Source organism: Thalassophryne amazonica, chromosome 9 (genome assembly GCF_902500255.1).
Source record: "Thalassophryne amazonica chromosome 9, fThaAma1.1, whole genome shotgun sequence".
Taxonomy (NCBI): domain Eukaryota; kingdom Metazoa; phylum Chordata; class Actinopteri; order Batrachoidiformes; family Batrachoididae; genus Thalassophryne; species Thalassophryne amazonica.
Genome location: NC_047111.1, coordinates 5,081,387 through 5,099,709, shown reverse-complemented (window position 1 = coordinate 5,099,709; position 18,323 = coordinate 5,081,387). Strand labels below are relative to the sequence as shown.

General features: G+C 39.7%; 1 protein-coding gene across 2 annotated transcripts in view; it reads left to right on the top strand.

Moving 5' to 3' along the window:
- Positions 1-18,323, top strand: part of LOC117516678 (flotillin-2a) — a 74,332-nt gene that overhangs the window by 38,703 nt on the left and 17,306 nt on the right. Inside the window, exons 3-4 of one of the 2 annotated variants that reach the window (XM_034177521.1) lie at positions 4,136-4,226; positions 17,699-17,822. In XM_034177521.1, the coding sequence (XP_034033412.1) occupies positions 4,136-4,226; positions 17,699-17,822 (215 nt within the window). Of the gene's footprint in view, positions 1-4,135; positions 4,227-4,782; positions 4,874-17,698; positions 17,823-18,323 lie in introns of both variants that reach the window. The other variant, XM_034177520.1, reaches the window with a different exon arrangement.

Genomic DNA, 18,323 nt, shown 5'->3' with positions numbered 1-18,323 from the left:
GCGAAGGATGGTGAGAACAGTCATAGTCAACTCACAGACTTGCTCCAAAGACCTACAACATGATCTTGCTGCAGATAGTGTCTCTGTGCATCGTTCAGCTATACAGCGCACTTGACACACGCTGTATGGGAGAGTAAGGCAGAGGAAGCCTTTTCTGCTTACACGCTACAAACAGAGTCGCTTGAGGTATGCTAAAGCACATTTGGACAGCTTCATTTTGAAGGTGCTGTGGACTGATGAAACTCAAATTGAGTTATTTGGACATAACAAGGGGCGGTATGCATGGCTGAAAAAGAACACAGCATTCCAAGAAAAACACTTGCTACCTACAGTAAAATTTGGAGGTGGTTCCATCATGCTGTGTGGCTATGTGGGCAGTGCAGGTACTGGGAATCTTGTTAAAGTTGAGGGTCACATGGATTCCAGTCAATATCAGCAGATTCTTGAGAACAATGTTCATGAATCAGTGACAAAGTTGAAGTTGCACCGGGGCTGGATCTTTCAACAAGACAATGACCCTAAACACTACTCAAAATCTACTAAGGCATTCATGCAGAGGAACAAGTACAATGTTCTGGAATGGCCATCTCAGTCCCCAGACCTGAATATTATTGAAAATCTGTGGTGTGATTTTAAGCGGGCTGTCCATGCTCAGAAACCAACAAACCTGAGATGTTTTATAAAGAAGAATGGTCCAAAATACCTTCAGCCAGAATCCAGACTCTCATTGGAAGCTATATGAAGTGTTTAGAGGCTGTTATTTCTGCAAAAGTAGGATGGATGGATGGATGAGCTTGATTGTCATTGTCATTACAAGTGCAACAACAACGAGATTATGGTATCTAATCAGCATCTTGATATGGCACACCTGTGAGGTGGGATGGATTATCTCAGCAAAGGAGAAGTGCTCACTATCACAGATTTAGACTGGTTTGTGAACAGTATTTGAGGGAAATGGTGATATTGTGTATGTGGAAAAAGTTTTAGATCTTTGAGTTCATCTCATACAAAATGGGAGCAAAACCAAAAGTGTTGCGTTTATATTTTTGTTGAGTGTATTACTTGTTTACCGTAATAATGGCACACATCAGAATTAAGACAACACATATACATTTGACATTGTGCACTAAACTTGAAACAGTCCGTTTTCCGAATTGAGGCGATGTGAGTGTGTGGTAGCCGCTGCAACAGGAGTCACGCCGCCACCAGCTTGGGGGGAACAGGGACCTGCCGCAGCTAAAACTGCGCAGCCCCGGAGTGGAGAAGGGGTGGCGTGAGCGGTGGCCATGCGACCGCCCTCACTCGGAGTCCGTAAGGCTCTACTAAATATTGATGTATTTTTCTGTTTGGGTGCCCAAATTTATGCACCTGCCTAATTTTGTTTAGAGTTATTGCACACTTTCTGTAAATCCTATAAACTTCATTTCACCTCTCAAATATCACTGTGTTTGTCTGCTATATGCTATATTACCTGAAATTGCTGATGAAAACAACCAATGATTTATAAAGGAAAATCATGGAAATCATCAGGGGTGCCCAAACTTTTACATACAACTGTATATATAAAAAGCCTATTGTATTTCTCTGAAGCATGCTTTGAAGTCGGTGATACTGGATTCAAAGTTAAAGCGTCAGCATTTGTTCCACTGAGATGTTTTCATGTTTCATTTATTTCAAATTTAGACTGGGTGGTTTAGAAAAAATCTAAATGTTTAAAAGCTTGAATTTCCTGACAAAATACATTTCACATTATGTGGGGGTTTTTTCCAAAATGAACAGACTAATCCTTTGAAAATGAAAGTGTAACTTCTTGTCTCTGCAGCTTTTCTTTTGCTGTTGTTGATTATTTTTTTGTTTGTTTTGTTTTTTGCATTTTTTGTTTGGTTTCAGTGAATGTGTGCCTGCCTCTTTGTTTTGGATCAGCTCGCCTGCTTTGCCTGTCTGGTGATTGATTTCTCTCCAACCCATTTCCCACTAAGTGCTTCTCTATCTCTTTAGTTGCTGGGAAACATTATGGTCCAACAAAGTAAAGTTGATGCATGGCTGAAATTGAAATAAAAAAACTCACTGGCCTGCCATCCCATTCAGTTTTAAGAGACCAATCCCTTCCTTTCAAAGTGTATTCATACTTTATACATACTGGTTGTGTGCTGTGATTGCAGATTTGCAGAAAAAAACTCTCTCTCCTCCTCAGTCGTGATTACTTCAGCTAAAAGCCTTGTGTACATAAGCCAGCAGCTCGACAGCACCATAAAGAGAAGCACTGGGGTGGTGTGTCTTCCTGCTCGTGATACAGTAATCATGTTAATCATGTCCAGCCCCATGACTCGATCTAATTTTTCTGGGAAAAGCTGTTTGCCAAAGTCTCCTTTTTTCCAAGTGTTGCTCCTATCAGCCTCTATGTCTCATACTGCAGCTACTATGAAGCCAAACGTATATTGGGTGTCACTGGCTCACTCTGGCTGTTTTATCAGTTCAGAAATGTAAACTTGCGTAAACAGTGCAACCAAAGAAGTGCTGAAGTCGAGAATGACTGTTTGCAGAGAACATTCCCGTGTGACCTCTGTGTATCCCACATAGTCACAAGAGGGATCAAGAGTGCTGTCAACATTCACTACACTTTTTGCTCTTTATCCTGGTTTATTTAAAAAATGTGTTACTTGGGACAAGAATGGTGATGTTATAGCTTTAAAAGGCTTGGTTCAGACGGCCAGTTCAAATCAGACTTATTGAACATCAGATTCAAATCTGATCTCACTGATTGGCATTATATATAGCAAGTGACCAGATTCGATCTGCGTGTCCGTGTGATGATTCTCACTTAATTCTTAATCCACGGAAACACGTATAAACAGTCCGACTGCTGTCAACGTAACTACAGTTCACATGGTGCAACTAAACTCGCTCATGGCTCTGAATGATCTGGATTATAATCTCAGTTGGTGGTGAGTTTAGAATTATTTATATATTTGTGATGGCTGCACATGCACATTGCACACACAGAATGTGACTGCACCCTGACGCACATCCAAAACCCATTCGCAGAAGAAACAGTGGACTAAATGGCATTAAAGTGTGTGACACCAAAAATAATTTATTATGTGCTGGCTGAAGAAACGTCCCCAGCAGCAGTTTGGTGCCAGGTGTAATCCATTAAAATCCGGGCATTGCGTGATGGTTTGAGTCTTTGCTGCGAATGGCGCGTCAATCTTCCTCCAATGTGGGCCAGTTGAAAGACTTGCAGCACAAGTTGGTGACAAACATGTCTAGATCTAAAAAATCTAGACATAGCGCCGAGAAGACGATCAAACTTGACTATCTAGAGGAAGTAAAAGTCGTAACAAGGTTTCCGTAGGTGAACCTGCGGAAGGACATCTTCCCACTGTCGCCAAGTGCTTGCTCACAGGGGGTCGTTTTGACCGTTGGGGTTTTTCGGTAATTATTGTATGGCTTTGCCTTACAATATAAAGCGCCTTGGGGAAACTGTTTGTTGTGATTTGGCGCTATATAAATAAAATTGATTTGATTTAAAAAAAAATTTTTTTTTTGTTTTTTTTAACCATATAATAACTTTGAAGTGATTTACAAGACATTTTACGGAGATGTTAGCATGCTAACTAGCGATACAGGTTTCCCCATCTTTTGTAATCTAATTAAACATTGTGCACAGTAGCACCAAGTAACCATGAGCTGGCCAGGTCCTGGAAACACCCATCAAACAACAAATGCCACCTACCTGTCGCCCTCTTTTGTAGCTATTCTGACCATCTCTTGAGCATCCAGAACAAAACTGATTTGCAAAAAAAATATTAATTCAAATCACATTTCAATGTACCTACAAATGACGATTGACGGGGATTTGGAAAAAAATCTATTTCATCTGACTTTTGTGAGTATTTAGTCATGCAACATGAGATCAGATTTTTACTGGCAGTCTGAATAAGGCCACAATGTCGCCGGCACCAGATCAGTCCGAAGCCATCAAAGCAGGAGGTCACGTTGTATCAATAGCCTCCGCCCTCTTCCCTTTTCCTCTCGACCTTGGTTACTGACATTCCTAACAGCTGTTGTCCAACTTACTGTTTTGCCTCTGCTATTCCCGCCTGCCTGCCTGCCTGCCTGCCCGCCCGTGTAGAATGTCTCTGGAGGTTATGACCATCCTCTGTCGCTGTGAGAATATCGAAACCTCGGAGGGTGTCCCTCTGGATGTGACAGGGGTGGCTCAGGTAATGCATTTCAGACAACAACTACAAACCAAAAACAAAAAGAAAAGAAAAGCAGGGGCTGGTGCTGGAGACCAAAGGAAGACGCACGAAAACTAACAAGCTAATGTTGTCTGGTGGTTGGATTGTTTTTTTTTTTTTCTTTTTCATCGTCTTCATGGCGTTCTTCTTTTTCTGCTGTGGAAAGGAGGGAACCAGCTCTCACTAACTTGGCTTCACCATAAAGATAAACTCTGAGTCACTTTTGGCAAAGGGGTCTACAAAATGAACACTACAGAAGTGACTAAAAAAGAGGATTTGTGGAACTCGATACAAAATGGAAATCAAATTACTATCCAAAATGTTTGAGTGCTTGAATCCAAAGCAATTTGCATTTTGTCAAGCATCCCATCTTTTTTTATTCCGCTGCTAGTGAACTGGAGTCCTTGGGTGAAAGGTTTCACTTTGTCTATTTTTTTAATTTTTTCTTTTCCTCCCTTGTGTTCTGGTCCTTCCCTTCATTTGCTTTCCCTCCGAACATGCCAATTTTTATTTTATATTTTTTCCACATTCTTCACAGGATAACGCTTGAGATTATGACCCTGCAGCCCAAGTGTGAGGATGTAGAGACAGCGGAGGGTGTAGCTATTACTGTCACTGGGGTGGCTCAGGTAAATCACCACACTTTTCTGGGAATGCCAGTTCCGACTCCACTAACCCCCACATTCCCCTCTCCTCCTCTTCCTGGCAGCTACCCATAATACCAGTAAATGAGGTGTGTCATCCAGAGGCGATGTGTTCCAGATGTCTGTTTTTGTTTTTCTTCAATAAGACATAGTAGATGTGTAGATATTTTTCAGCGTGATTTACTCAGCTGTTAAGACATTAAACACATGTCAGACAGTTGAGGAGGCTGCCAAAACCCACAGACCCCAGGTTTGGCTCGGTGAGGCCACTGCTGTGGTCAGATCATACAGTAGTGTTCAGAATAATAGTAGTGCTATGTGACTAAAAAGATTAATCCAGGTTTTGAGTATATTTCTTATTGTTACATGGGAAACAAGGTACCAGTAGATTCAGTAGATTCTCACAAATCAAACAAGACCAAGCATTCATGATATGCACACTCTTAAGGATATGAAATTGGGCTCTTAGTAAAAAAAAAAAGTAGAAAAGGGGGTGTTCATAATAATAGTAGCATCTGCTGTTGACGCTACAAACTCAAAACTATTATGTTCAAACTGCAGCCCTTGGACCCAAAAAGAACAATTTTACTCTCATCAGTCCACAAAATATTCCTCCATTTCTCTTTAGGCCAGTTGATGTGTTCTTTGGCAAATTGTAACCTCTTCTGCACATCTTTTATTTAACAGAGGGACTTCTCTTGCAAATAAATTAGCTTCACACAGGCGTCTTCTAACTGTCACAGCACTTACAGGTAACTCCAGACTGTCTTTGATCATCCTGGAGCTGATCAGTGGGTGAGCCTTTGCCATTCTGGTTATTCTATACAAAGAGTCAGAGCTCTATTGAGCCGAGTATTCCATTAACTTTAACTAGTAATGACTTCATGACTTTCTTTGCTAACAAAATTTTAACTATTAGAGAAAAAATTACTCATAACCATCCCAAAGACGTATCGTTATCTTTGGCTGCTTTCAGTGATGCCAGTATTTGGTTAGACTCTTTCTCTCCGATTGTTCTGTCTGAGTTATTTTCATTAGTTACTTCATCCAAACCATCAACATGTTTGTTAGACCCCATTCCTACCAGGCTGCTCAAGGAAGCCCTACCATTATTTAATGCTTCGATCTTAAATATGATCAATCTATCTTTGTTAGTTGGCTATGTACCACAGGCTTTTAAGGTGGCAGTAATTAAACCATTACTTCAAAAGCCATCACTTGACCCAGCTATCTTAGCTAATTATAGGCCAATCTCCAACCTTCCTTTTCTCTCAAAAATTCTTGAAAGGGTAGTTGTAAAACAGCTAACTGATCATCTGCAGAGGAATGGTCTATTTGAAGAGTTTCAGTCAGGTTTTAGAATTCATCATAGTACAGAAACAGCATTAGTGAAGGTTACAAATGATCTTCTTATGGCCTCGGACAGTGGACTCATCTCTGTGCTTGTTCTGTTAGACCTCAGTGCTGCTTTTGATACTGTTGACAATAAAATTTTATTACAGAGATTAGAGCTTGCCATAGGTATTAAAGGCACTGCGCTGCGGTGGTTTGAATCATATTTGTCTAATAGATTACAATTTGTTCATGTAAATGGGACCAATTTTATTCACTTTATACATGCTTCCCTTAGGTAGTATTATTAGACGGTATTGCTTAAATTTTCATTGTTACGCAGATGATACCCAGCTTTATCTATTCATGAAGCCAGAGGACACACACCAATTAGCTAAACTGCAGGATTGTCTTACAGACATAAAGACATGGATGACCTCTAATTTCCTGCTTTTAAACTCAGATAAAACTGAAGTTATTGTACTTGGCCCCACAAATCTTAGAAACATGGTGTCTAACCAGATCCTTACTCTGGATGGCATTACCCTGACCTCTAGTAATACTGTGAGAAATCTTGGCGTCATTTTTGATCAGGATATGTCATTCAAAGCGCATATTAAACAAATATTTAGGACTGCTTTTTTGCATTTACGCAATATCTCTAAAATCAGAAAGGTCTTGTCTCAGAGTGATGCTGAAAAACTAATTCATGCATTTATTTCCTCTAGGCTGGACTATTGTAATTCATTATTATTAGGTTGTCCTAAACGTTCCCTAAAAAGCCTTCAGTTAATTCAAAATGCTGCAGCTAGAGTACTGACGGGGACTAGAAGGAGAGAGCATATCTCACCCATATTGGCCTCTCTTCATTGGCTTCCTGTTAATTCTAGAATAGAATTTAAAATTCTTCTTCTTACTTATAAGGTTTTGAATAATCAGGTCCCATCTTATCTTAGGGACCTCGTAGTACCATATCACCCCAATAGAGCGCTTCGCTCTCAGACTGCAGGCTTACTTGTAGTTCCTAGGGTTTGTAAGAGTAGAATGGGAGGCAGAGCCTTCAGCTTTCAGGCTCCTCTCCTGTGGAACCAGCTCCCAATTCAGATCAGGGAGACAGACACCCTCTCTACTTTTAAGATTAGGCTTAAAACTTTCCTTTTTGCTAAAGCTTATAGTTAGGGCTGGATCAGGTGACCCTGAACCATCCCTTAGTTATGCTGCTATAGATGTAGACTGCTGGGGGGTTCCCATGATGCACTGTTTCTTTCTCTTTTTGCTCTGTATGCACCACTCTGCATTTAATCATTAGTGATCGATCTCTGCTCCCCTCCACAGCATGTCTTTTTCCTGGTTCTCTCCCTCAGCCCCAACCAGTCCCAGCAGAAGACTGCCCCTCCCTGAGCCTGGTTCTGCTGGAGGTTTCTTCCTGTTAAAAGGGAGTTTTTCCTTCCCACTGTAGCCAAGTGCTTGCTCACAGGGGGTCGTTTTGACCGTTGGGGTTTTACATAATTATTGTATGGCCTTGCCTTACAATATAAAGCGCCTTGGGGCAACTGTTTGTTGTGATTTGGCGCTATATAAAAAAAAATTGATTGATTGATTCTTCTATCCATTTTGATGGTTGTTTTCCATTTCTTTCATGCATCTCTGTTTTTTTTTTTTTTTGTCCATTTTAAAGCATTGGAGATCATTGTAGATGAACAGCCTATAATTTTTTGCACCTGCGTATAAGTTTTCCCCTCTCCAATCAACTTTTAATCAAACTACGCTGTTCTTCTGAACAATGTCTTGAACGTCCCATTTTCCTCAGGCTTTCAAAGAGAAAAGCATGTTGAACAGGTGCTGGCTTCATCCTTAAATAGGGGACACCTGATTCACACCTCATTGTTCCACAAAACTGACGAACTCACTGACTGAATGCCACACTACTATTATTGTGAACACCCCCTTTTCTACTTTTTTTTACTAATAGCCCAATTTCATAGCCTTAAGAGTGTGCATATCATGAATGCTTGGTCTTGTTGGATTTGTGAGAATCTACTGAATCTACTGGTACTTTTTCCCATGTAACAATAAGAAATATACTCAAAACCTGGATTAATCTTTTTAGTCACATAGCAGTACTATTATTCACACTACTGTAGGTTCCTCCTGGAGTAGGTTTTGCTGCATGACAGTTAGACTGCCTTGCACCACGTTCTTTGTAGCAGTGTCTTTGGACATTTTTGGACATTCTTTGGACATTTTTGTCGTTGTAACATTTCAGCATTTTGAAAATCACGCTTGGATTAGGATTAGGCTTTCTTGTCTGTCCAGAACTGGATTTCTTTTTCATCTTTCACTTTCTGGCTGTTGGCACGGTTCTGTAACTGATCATCACACAGTACCGACGTGTCTTGTTTGCAAATGTCTGTGTAATATTCTGAATGCTGCTGTTAGTTTGACAATATCCTAAAAGATTGATATAGGTCAACAACCCAGAGGTGTTCAAAGTTAAATCCACTTTAAAATCAGATTTGCTGTTCTGCCGTTCCTGATGGGTATCTGATATTAACAACAATAATTGCTGGCAGTTTAAACAATCAGACAAAGTTTATACTTTTTTTTGTCTCCTCACATTATTGATATTGTTTTGTTGGCATGCATTATATATCAGTGGCAGTATAGGTTTTCCGTTGAAACACCTGAATTAACAACAACCTCTGTATTGAAGAGGCCTCTCTCTTTCTGCGAGTAACTGACAAATATACAAAAAATTAACTAACAAAAGCCCAGTTACGTCTGTATGAAGATTTTGGATTGGAATAGTTTTCCTTCATGCACATCTTATGGCAGAGGTCTTAAACTGATTCCAGAAAGGGCAGAGGTTGCAGGTTTGCTTTGCAACCCCCCACTCCACCAGGTGATTTCACTGATTACTTTGAACAGATGGAATCAGTTAATCCTTTTTGGGCTACCAAAACATTGATTCCTACTTGCACTACCTGTCTGTGCCCTTCAACGAGACACTCCATCTGTATTTTCTCAGTCCACCCAGTTTAAAATCTCTAACGGCCTTCGCTGTTTGTAACCTCTGATGGTCCCTTCCAAAGTTTGCCAGACACTGTGATCCACTTCCCACTATGGAATCCAGGGATAAGGACTTACTTCATGTAGTCCAGTCATATTGAGATTTGTCCCACCACTAATTGCAAGAAAAATGTTTTATGTGGGGTTCTCCTCTGGTATACCCCAGAAATAACATACTAAAAATAGAGAACAATACAAGGGGTGGAAGGGTCCAAAATATGCTAATTTATGTTAATTGGGTATGAACATCAAAGGAATCGGTCAAACAACTGTAAATCTTGTATCTGTCATCAAAAGGACTGAAATACTGTCCAGAGTCACCTGTAGTGTTGTTAGAAATACTAGAAACTGAAATCGGGTGCCCTTTTGGATAATTAGCTAATTATGTAATCATAATTAACGTAATTATCACCATTGTTGAAAAGAACACCTGTTGTACCATAATGCATAGAACTTTGAACAAATATGTATGAAATAATTGTCAAATTCAGGAGGTGTTCAAATAAGAGGTTGTAATTATGCAAATATGCCTTAAACAAAACCTACACCTCGTACCAGATAAGACAAAACCCGGAGCAAGATGATTCAAAAGTCACAAACACTTTTTGAAGCTCTGTGATTGTTCATTTATCAACTTCAGTCACAACTTCTGGATCCATTGCATTCGAGCAGCTCGAACCTTTGCAATCTCCACAAGCACATGTACGCTTAAGGCCACACCTGAGACGAGTGCATTTCAAACTACTGCATTTAGTTTTACAGTTACAGTGAATAATTTCCAGTAGGCGATCAGGAGCTGGAGGCAGATTTGTTCGTACTGGAATGATTCTTTGTTCTTTTCATTCCACCCATATTCAGTAGCATTTAGGCGTTCTCCTTTCAATTGACATATTTGATTGAAGACACATAGGGATGGTACTTTGCTGCACCTGAAGCCGGTGGCAAAACCTGTGCCTGCATCTCTTTTGAACACCTGACAATCTTTTCTTTAAATCGCTGGCATCTAATTTTGTTGAGGCTGTCATTTTTTCGTCCGTTGCACAGGAACACAGTTGCCTTCTCCCCAGCTTCAATAAATTGGTCATGTTCACGATCTGGGCAGAAAGATTTCTGCAAGTTTCCTGAATTCAGAATCATTGAGCAGCATAATTACCTAATTAAATAAAAGGGCACCCAACAGACTCGGCGCCAGAAAAAAAATATTAGGGGGCGATGAGTTTATCACCCCCCCCCCAAAAAAAAAGTGCGCACCGGAGGGGACGTGCCTCTGAGCGTGCGTAATGAATTGGGTGCGCTCCTGGAAAGCTCGTGTATTTAGGCTACACCGTTATAAGAGACTGACTGAGTGAGAGTAAAGCGTGATGACAGTATTTTTTTAATTATTATTTGAACGTATAGACCCTCGGTCGAGATGAGGTGCGCCAACTTTTGACACTCTGAGCTGTGACGTACCTTTGCGTTGTCCCATAGGAACGACAAATCGGGCCAAAACACGGAAGATTCGTGGCAGAAACCACTGATCTCTACAAAATGGATTGGTCCAATCCATGTTGTAGAGATCACTGGTTTCTGCACCAATCCGATTGGTGCAGAAACCACTGATCTGTGCAAAACATTAACGTGTGACAGTGTGTGCTCATTTATAGAGCAGTTTTCTGAAGAAAAATCATTGGAAATGTTTTTGTTATTGTTTGTTACCTCAACATTTCTGATTACTGTTAAAAAAAAGTTTAGAACACTTGTAATTAAAATAGCTAAATAAATCAATAAATGGTTCTTTAGAAACCTTTCATCTGTAAATTAAAACCACCTGTTATTTCAGATTAGATAATTTCTTGTTTAACATAAGGAACCTTGGACATTTATTTTTAGACAAATAAAATAACATTGAAACTTTTACATTGAAACTTAATACATTTTTTAAGTCTGGTAGATTATTTATATCTCATTTCAACCAGAAAAACAAACACTAAATAAATACAAATGTTTATTATAAATGCAACAGGAAATAATTTAACAATGACTGCAGTGTGATTGTAAAGTAGGATTTCTGTGATATAAACCTCATGATGTTTTGTTTTTATATATATAGTCATTTAAACTTGTAATTTCGTCAATATGTAATTGCCTTTTAATGTTGTTATCAGGACAGAGTCATTTCTAAAATATGAATTTGAGCACAATAAGTGGAGAGCTTCTACCTGTGCAAATGTCTTTGGACTTTGATTCGTGGACATTTTTAATGATCCGTTCATTAATTGTTAAAATATAAAATGAAACAGCTTTTTAAAAAATAATAAAATAGTTGCTGTTTAAAGAGCCTTTTATTTAGAAGCAGGTGATGTTATGCTGGATTCTCGGGACCAGATGAAGGTCTCTTCTGCAGCTTTGAACTCTGGTGGTGTTGCTGAAGACACTTTTGTCCTATTTTGAAGAGCAGAGATGTTTTCTTTTGACTGGACTTCGTGGTGTTCAGCTCATCAATGGAAGTTTGGTTGTCTGCACAGCAAATGTTCCTGATTAGGACAAATAAAAATATTTCTTTAAATATAAAGAAACATTAAACAGTTTATATATATATAAAAAAGGGAAAAAAAGATGGGGAAAAAACCCCCCCAGAAAAAATAAGTTATTTAAAGTTGAGCTTTTGTGGTGTCTGAAAAAAGCTGTAGCTTTATTTGGTAAAAATAAGAAAGACTGAACCATCTACAAATTAAAGCGTTCACTCAGATCAACTGTGCTAAAAGGCTAAGCTAACGTTAGCCGATCAATAAACCTTCACAGCAGTGCAGAAACGTCACGTTTTATTTTTATTTTATCCTCACCTCATAAAGCTGCAGAACTAAACTCCGTTGGGCAAACTGGGACTTCGCATATATCCAAAAAGTGGGAGATTTCGGACTGAGTGGGTTTGCTCCATCCCCCGGCTGCCTGCCTCGATCTGCCCAGGAATGATGCCTGAAGGCCGGCTTCTCTGTGTGGGTCGGCCCGCTGTCGCGGTTCGATCGATATCCCACCAAGTCGTCAGTCCTCCCTCGGTCGGCGTCACTCCGAAAAGTAGCTGAAAAAAAAGCTTCTCCCAGCAGGGTGATGGGAGAATCGTTCTACTGCTGTTTTTTAAAGCTTTTTTTGTGGTTCAGGCGACCCAAATTCAAAATGGCGATCGCTGAACTTTTTTCAGGTTGTGGAAACAGCCAGAGTGTGACGTGGCCGCAATCTCCGCCCCCTTGCCGCTTCCGAGGCAACACATCTGACGTCACAACGTGTTGGAAACGCACCGGCCTGGCGTTACGAAGTGTTAGTGTTGCGCTGAAGCTTGCAGTGTGAAAGGCCCTTGACACTGCTTGAATAAATCGAGCTTGCCCTCTGCCGCACTGACAAGCGCAACCCTCAACCTATCAAATCGCTTGAACACAGACACACGTCATATCCGTTTGTTTTAAAATTAATTACTTTAGTTAATTAATTTGGTTTGTTTGTTAAATACATGATATTATTGAATAACTAATATTTTGCTATATTTTCCAGTATTTCTTTTTCTTTCTTTATTTTTATATTTTGATAACTCTAACATCCGAGGGGGCGAGATTGATGACTTGAGGGGGCATCGCCCCCAAACGCCCCCTCGTGGCGCTGGGTCCGGCACCCAATTTTAGTTTCTTGTATTTCTAACGACAGCGTTTCAGTCCTTGTTTTAGAATAGAATAGAGCCTTTTATTGTCATTGTACATACATAAAACAAAATTTGTCCTCTGCATTTAACCCATCCTAATTACAGTTAGACACAATCCAGCCACTAGGAGCAGTGGGCAACCACAGTCCAACACCCAGGGACCAACTCCACATGTAGAGATGCTGCCTTGGTCAGGGACAGAGAAAGCAGAAGACCCTAAATAAGCATGTTTTTAACTGTGGGAGGAAACTGGAGTGCCCGGAGGAAACCTACGCAGACACGGGGAGAACATGTACACTCCACACAGAAAGGGTGGGAAGCAATCCCACGACCTTCTTGCTGTGAGGCACCAGTGCTTACCATTAAGCCACCAACATATATGCAGCTTTGAAAGACGGTAGTCAGGAAAGGAACATTAACCATTATTAGGACATTAATACTATATCAATAAAGTCCATTACCTAAGTGGTGTGGTTAGCACATTATGGAACCAAATTTTGCAATAATTGTGTTTGTGGATTTCAGCTGGACCATGATGTATCACACACCCTGATTTTGGTGACAGCTAATCTTATTGATGATGGTGGCCTGTGTGGTGGCCCCCTAACCCTTTACACCAGTGTTTCAAATGTGCAAAATACAGACACTATCACAACCCAATAAATTTCCTGTTGACCTGACTAAATTGCTGTGTGCACAAACCTCACCTATTTTCATGTTCCCGCCCACAATTATGTACACTCCAAAATCCAAATCCCAAATTATACAACATAATCATTAAGACTTTTGTTTTTTTTTATTACGTCTGCCATAATAAAATCATCAGTGTTTTTTTTTTTTTTCTCATCTGTCTGTCTGTTAGCAGGATCACATAAGTACTTCACGGATTCTCACCAAATTTTCACCACAGATGGATATTAGTTCATGGAAAACTCCAATCTCTGTTTACTCTTGTTTATTTAATTTTTTCCAGTGCTGTGGTGTTTGTGTACATTTTAATGCACACAAGCCTTCACTTAATCAGGGCCTAAAGCTCTCATTTACTTGGTTGCCCTTTCTGCCCTTTGACCTCGTATGCAAGTGACAGTTGCACTCAAACTAGAAATCTTAAACCCAGAAAAACTTTTTTGTTTGCTTGTTTTCATAAGTGAAACAAATCTCAAAATTAAAGCATATAATGAAACAAAAATGTGAAATTTTGTTTTATGATACAGAATATATTTTTGCATTTCTCCTCTTTTGTTTGGAATGATGTTTCCCTTTTGTCTGCATGCCAGCATTTCTCTTGTGTGCCTGTGTGTGTGTGTGGCAGACGATGCACCATTATCAGTTCTCTATTTTGGCCACAGTCTGTTTTTCTCCCACATGCATGCCCACAAAGAGCCCAGTGTTTGGATCCTAACGATGCAGCTCAGAGCAATGCGCTTCGCCACCGTCTGATTCCTTAAAGGCGTTCTGGAGTGAGCAGCAGTGGTGTGTCTGTCTGGGGAAAAAAAAACAAAACAAAAAAGAATGTTACTAAGAGACTGATTTAAACTACACTGTGCCACTCTTCTCTCACATTTTGGTCACATGGCTGTAAACTTTTCTTGCAGGGTTTAGTAACTTTGTGAGGGGAACAAGCATTTGTTTTCAGTTAAAGTTATGAGAAACTGGGAGCCTTCTTTTTTCTTTTTTCTTTTTGATCACACTTCCTACACTTGTTTGTCTTTGAGTTGTCTTCAGAGTTGCTTGTGGGTTTTGGGGGAGGAAGTAGCAGCTCAGGTTTTAGGGCCTTCCTACCAGCCTGGGCTGTAGCTCAGCGCCCCCTGCTGTCTGTTTGAGCTGAGCTGCTGTGTGGTTCTCTGGCTGGCCTGCAGCCTTTTTGTTTGTTTGTTTTGTGGAATGGCGTCCATCTTCCCTGACATTGTGTTTTTTGTTTTCTGGTACGAGTGCATGTTGCAGAACCAAAGAGTGTGCAGACCTCTCGCCTAAGGACCCAGCTCACTGTGTTTTCTTACAGCCTCAGTGGAGTGCAGCGTCTCCTCATTTTTAATTTTTTAAGGGTTTAAGTGACCTTTATTCCTCTCACATGCTGCTGTTATATGTATCTGTTTAATCCGCAGGTCGTCCTCTTTTGAATTTATGTTTGTTTTTTGTTACAGTTAAATTTGATGTTTAATTACTTTGTGCTGATATCTTTTTTCTTTCATAATGTCATCAGTTTTGAAATATCTAATTCTGTGTTTTGACTTTGAAACAGGAACATGCATCATACTTGTAGTGACTTTCACTGTAATATTTTGAATGTAGTTTAAATGTTGGACCTTTTTACATACAATGGCATATTAAGGCTGCTGGTAATTTTTTTTTTTTTTTTTTTTTTTTAAAGGAGGAGGAGGAGATATTTTGAGGGGGGAAAAACTTCCCATCTTAAATTACTTAAATTTATGTGAGGCAAAAAAACAAACAACTTGGAAAATAGTGGAACGCTAACGCTACATGTCTGATTTCCAAGTGAAGTAACTTTAACGTTTGACCCCTGTACAAATCGAAATTGGCCTTTGTCACCAGTTTTGCTCTTTTACCCCCATAACTCCATAACATTTAGTCGTAGATAGACCAAACTATACACTTGTTGAATCTTTACGATCAGACAAATACTGTGGTATACATTTCAGTATGATTGGAGCATTTTAAAACTTTAGTCCTATGTAGTTCTTCATTGACCCGTACCTGGTTACAGCTGCCAATCATACATTTTTGTGTAGGTCACAGTACGTTGAGGCTGGATGGTAAATGTTGTTTAGTCTGTTTAAATGGTACTAATTAAGTAATTAAGTCTTTTTTCCTTGCATATTTATGACTTTTTGATCTCAAAGAACAGCTGAGTTCCCCCCGCTCTCTTTCTCTCTTTTTAAACCAACAGTGGCCCTAATGTGCCGTTGTACTTACATGTTAGCATGATGGAAACGTAATGACAGAACAGAATTATCTTATTAATCTAAAAAACAAGACTGAATGTTTGTGTTCTGTAAGTAGCAAATTTACATACTTATGTCTTCAGTGTCTTCATCCTCTGATTAATGAATCCTATACCCTCGTCACACATAGCCAGAATCACGCAGAATGGTGTCAGAATTGAGTCAGCGTATGTCCGAAAAGTGTTCAGATTCAGTTCTAAAACGTTCTGACAGCCATCTGGGAGAGTCCACACAGTTGGTCAAAATCGGCCAGCGGCCTCGAGTGTGATGCACATGTTCAAAACCTTCTGGGCGCCTTCGAGATGGGACACCTATCTGACGGCGGTCCATGTGCAATCCGAGGACCATCTGACCACAATTTACACATTCCAGTGGCAGCAGAACATGATCTGAAATTATTTGAGCCCATACGAGGGAACCTCAAGATGGATCTGGCACGGCAGCGCCTGCCGGTATGACCTGCACGTGTCTCGTATAATATTGTATTGAAATGTATGTGTCACGCTTCATCATGATAATTCATAGTTATTATCATGTACAGCGAATGTGAACAGCAGCTATCAAACCAAAAGCACCGTGTGCTACTGTGCGCATGCCGCCGCAAATCTGAACAGGTTGTTATATCCACAATAGACCTTACAGAGCAGATATTTGTCCATTCCTTCCCATGGGCGACGTAAATAATGTGAACTGTTGTCTCCATCATAACACAAGGTAATCTGGATGCGTTCTGACACTCCTGACCACGCCTCTTTTCCTCCCGACTGCTTCTGCTAATGATATTTGCCGTGTCAAGCTGGTTCCTGCACATTCTTGCTACGTGTGATGGGGGCTTAACAGTTAAATATGAATGCAGCACATTTAGATTAAAGAGTTTAGTTATTTGTTAAATAAACATAGATAATGTTTTATACCAGCACATCCATATATATGTATATATATGTATGTATAGAGACAATGACATGTTTATTTTAGCAGACTATTGGAGAAGCTCATAGTGCAAAGTGTCAGCTTGAAAATTAGAATAATTGCAACCAAATCACTTAAACTGGTAGATTTCACATGCAAAAAAAAGTAATTCATACTGCTTTCCCCTCAAAGCTGACAAATTAGTATTCTGTGTAAACAAGTGTGTGCGTGTGTGTCTGTGTGCGAGTGTGTCAGCCCAACTGAACGTAAGGACTTCATTTTATTGTGCATACACAGTTATGTTTTCAAGATTTAAAAAAGTGTTAGATTAAGTGTTCATAGAGATGTGAGTTCATAGTATTTCACATTTAGATGGTGTTTTGGAGTAATGTAAAGTTTTAAATAGTTTTGTTGTAATACATTTTGTGTAAATCATGTCAGTATTGTCAGATATTATTTAAACCTTTGTTTCATACACAATGTGACAATAAGTGAGATTTGTTTTTAGCCATAGGTTTAGGAGCTCTGACCCAGGCTGATTACTCGTATAATGTGCTTATAGTTCTCTTGACAATGAATCAAAAGCAGGATGTGAGTGTTTTAGCACATTAAGAGGTGTATTACCCATAATGCATTTGTTAAATCAGTAATGTCTCAAGACTCAAAAATTAGTATTAAAATCAGATTAAATAAGTAATGACATTAATAAAAGTGTCATTGTGCTGTTAGGTGATTACTGCCACCGCTGCATTTGTTTGTTCTGACAGCCTGTGTTGATCGTTGTTGCATGTTTGCTTGAATGTGTGTGTGTGTGTGTGTGTATGTGCGTGTGTGTGAGACGCCGTTTTTCGACATTGACACCAGGTGAAGGTGATGACAGAAAAGGAGCTGCTGGGTTACGCCTGTGAACAGTTCCTTGGCAAATCTGTGGTGGAGATCAAAAGTGTCATCCTGCAGACTCTCGAAGGTCACCTTCGAGCCATCCTCGGTGGGCACGCTCTCAAAATATTTTAAAATGTAGTTAATGAGAGTCGTAAAGACAAGAAAATAATTTCCTATTACTCGTAGCATAAGACGGCACACAAATATTTCTTGAAGATTATAAAAGTTGTTCATTGTGTTTTTAAATTGAAATGTAATTTAAGTAGAATAACAATGGGAACGATAAATAAGAACACTGGTACTAAAATATCGTGAGTTTTTCTTTTTAATTAAATAGAAAAATATTGTGGAAGGCACAAGAAGGGCAGATTTTTAAATTTTTTTTTCTCAGGGTAGGGAAAAAATAGTAATCACCACAGAAATGCATCAAACCGTTTCTGGTTTCAGTGCCGAAGGTTCCCGGTTCAAATCCCACCCCTGCCACATGTCTCCATGTAATGTAGAGTTGCGTGAGGAAGGGCATTCGGCATAAAACTTGTGCCAATTCAACATGCAGATCCACCTTGGATTTGCTGTGGCGACCCTGAATGAAAACAAGGGAACAGCC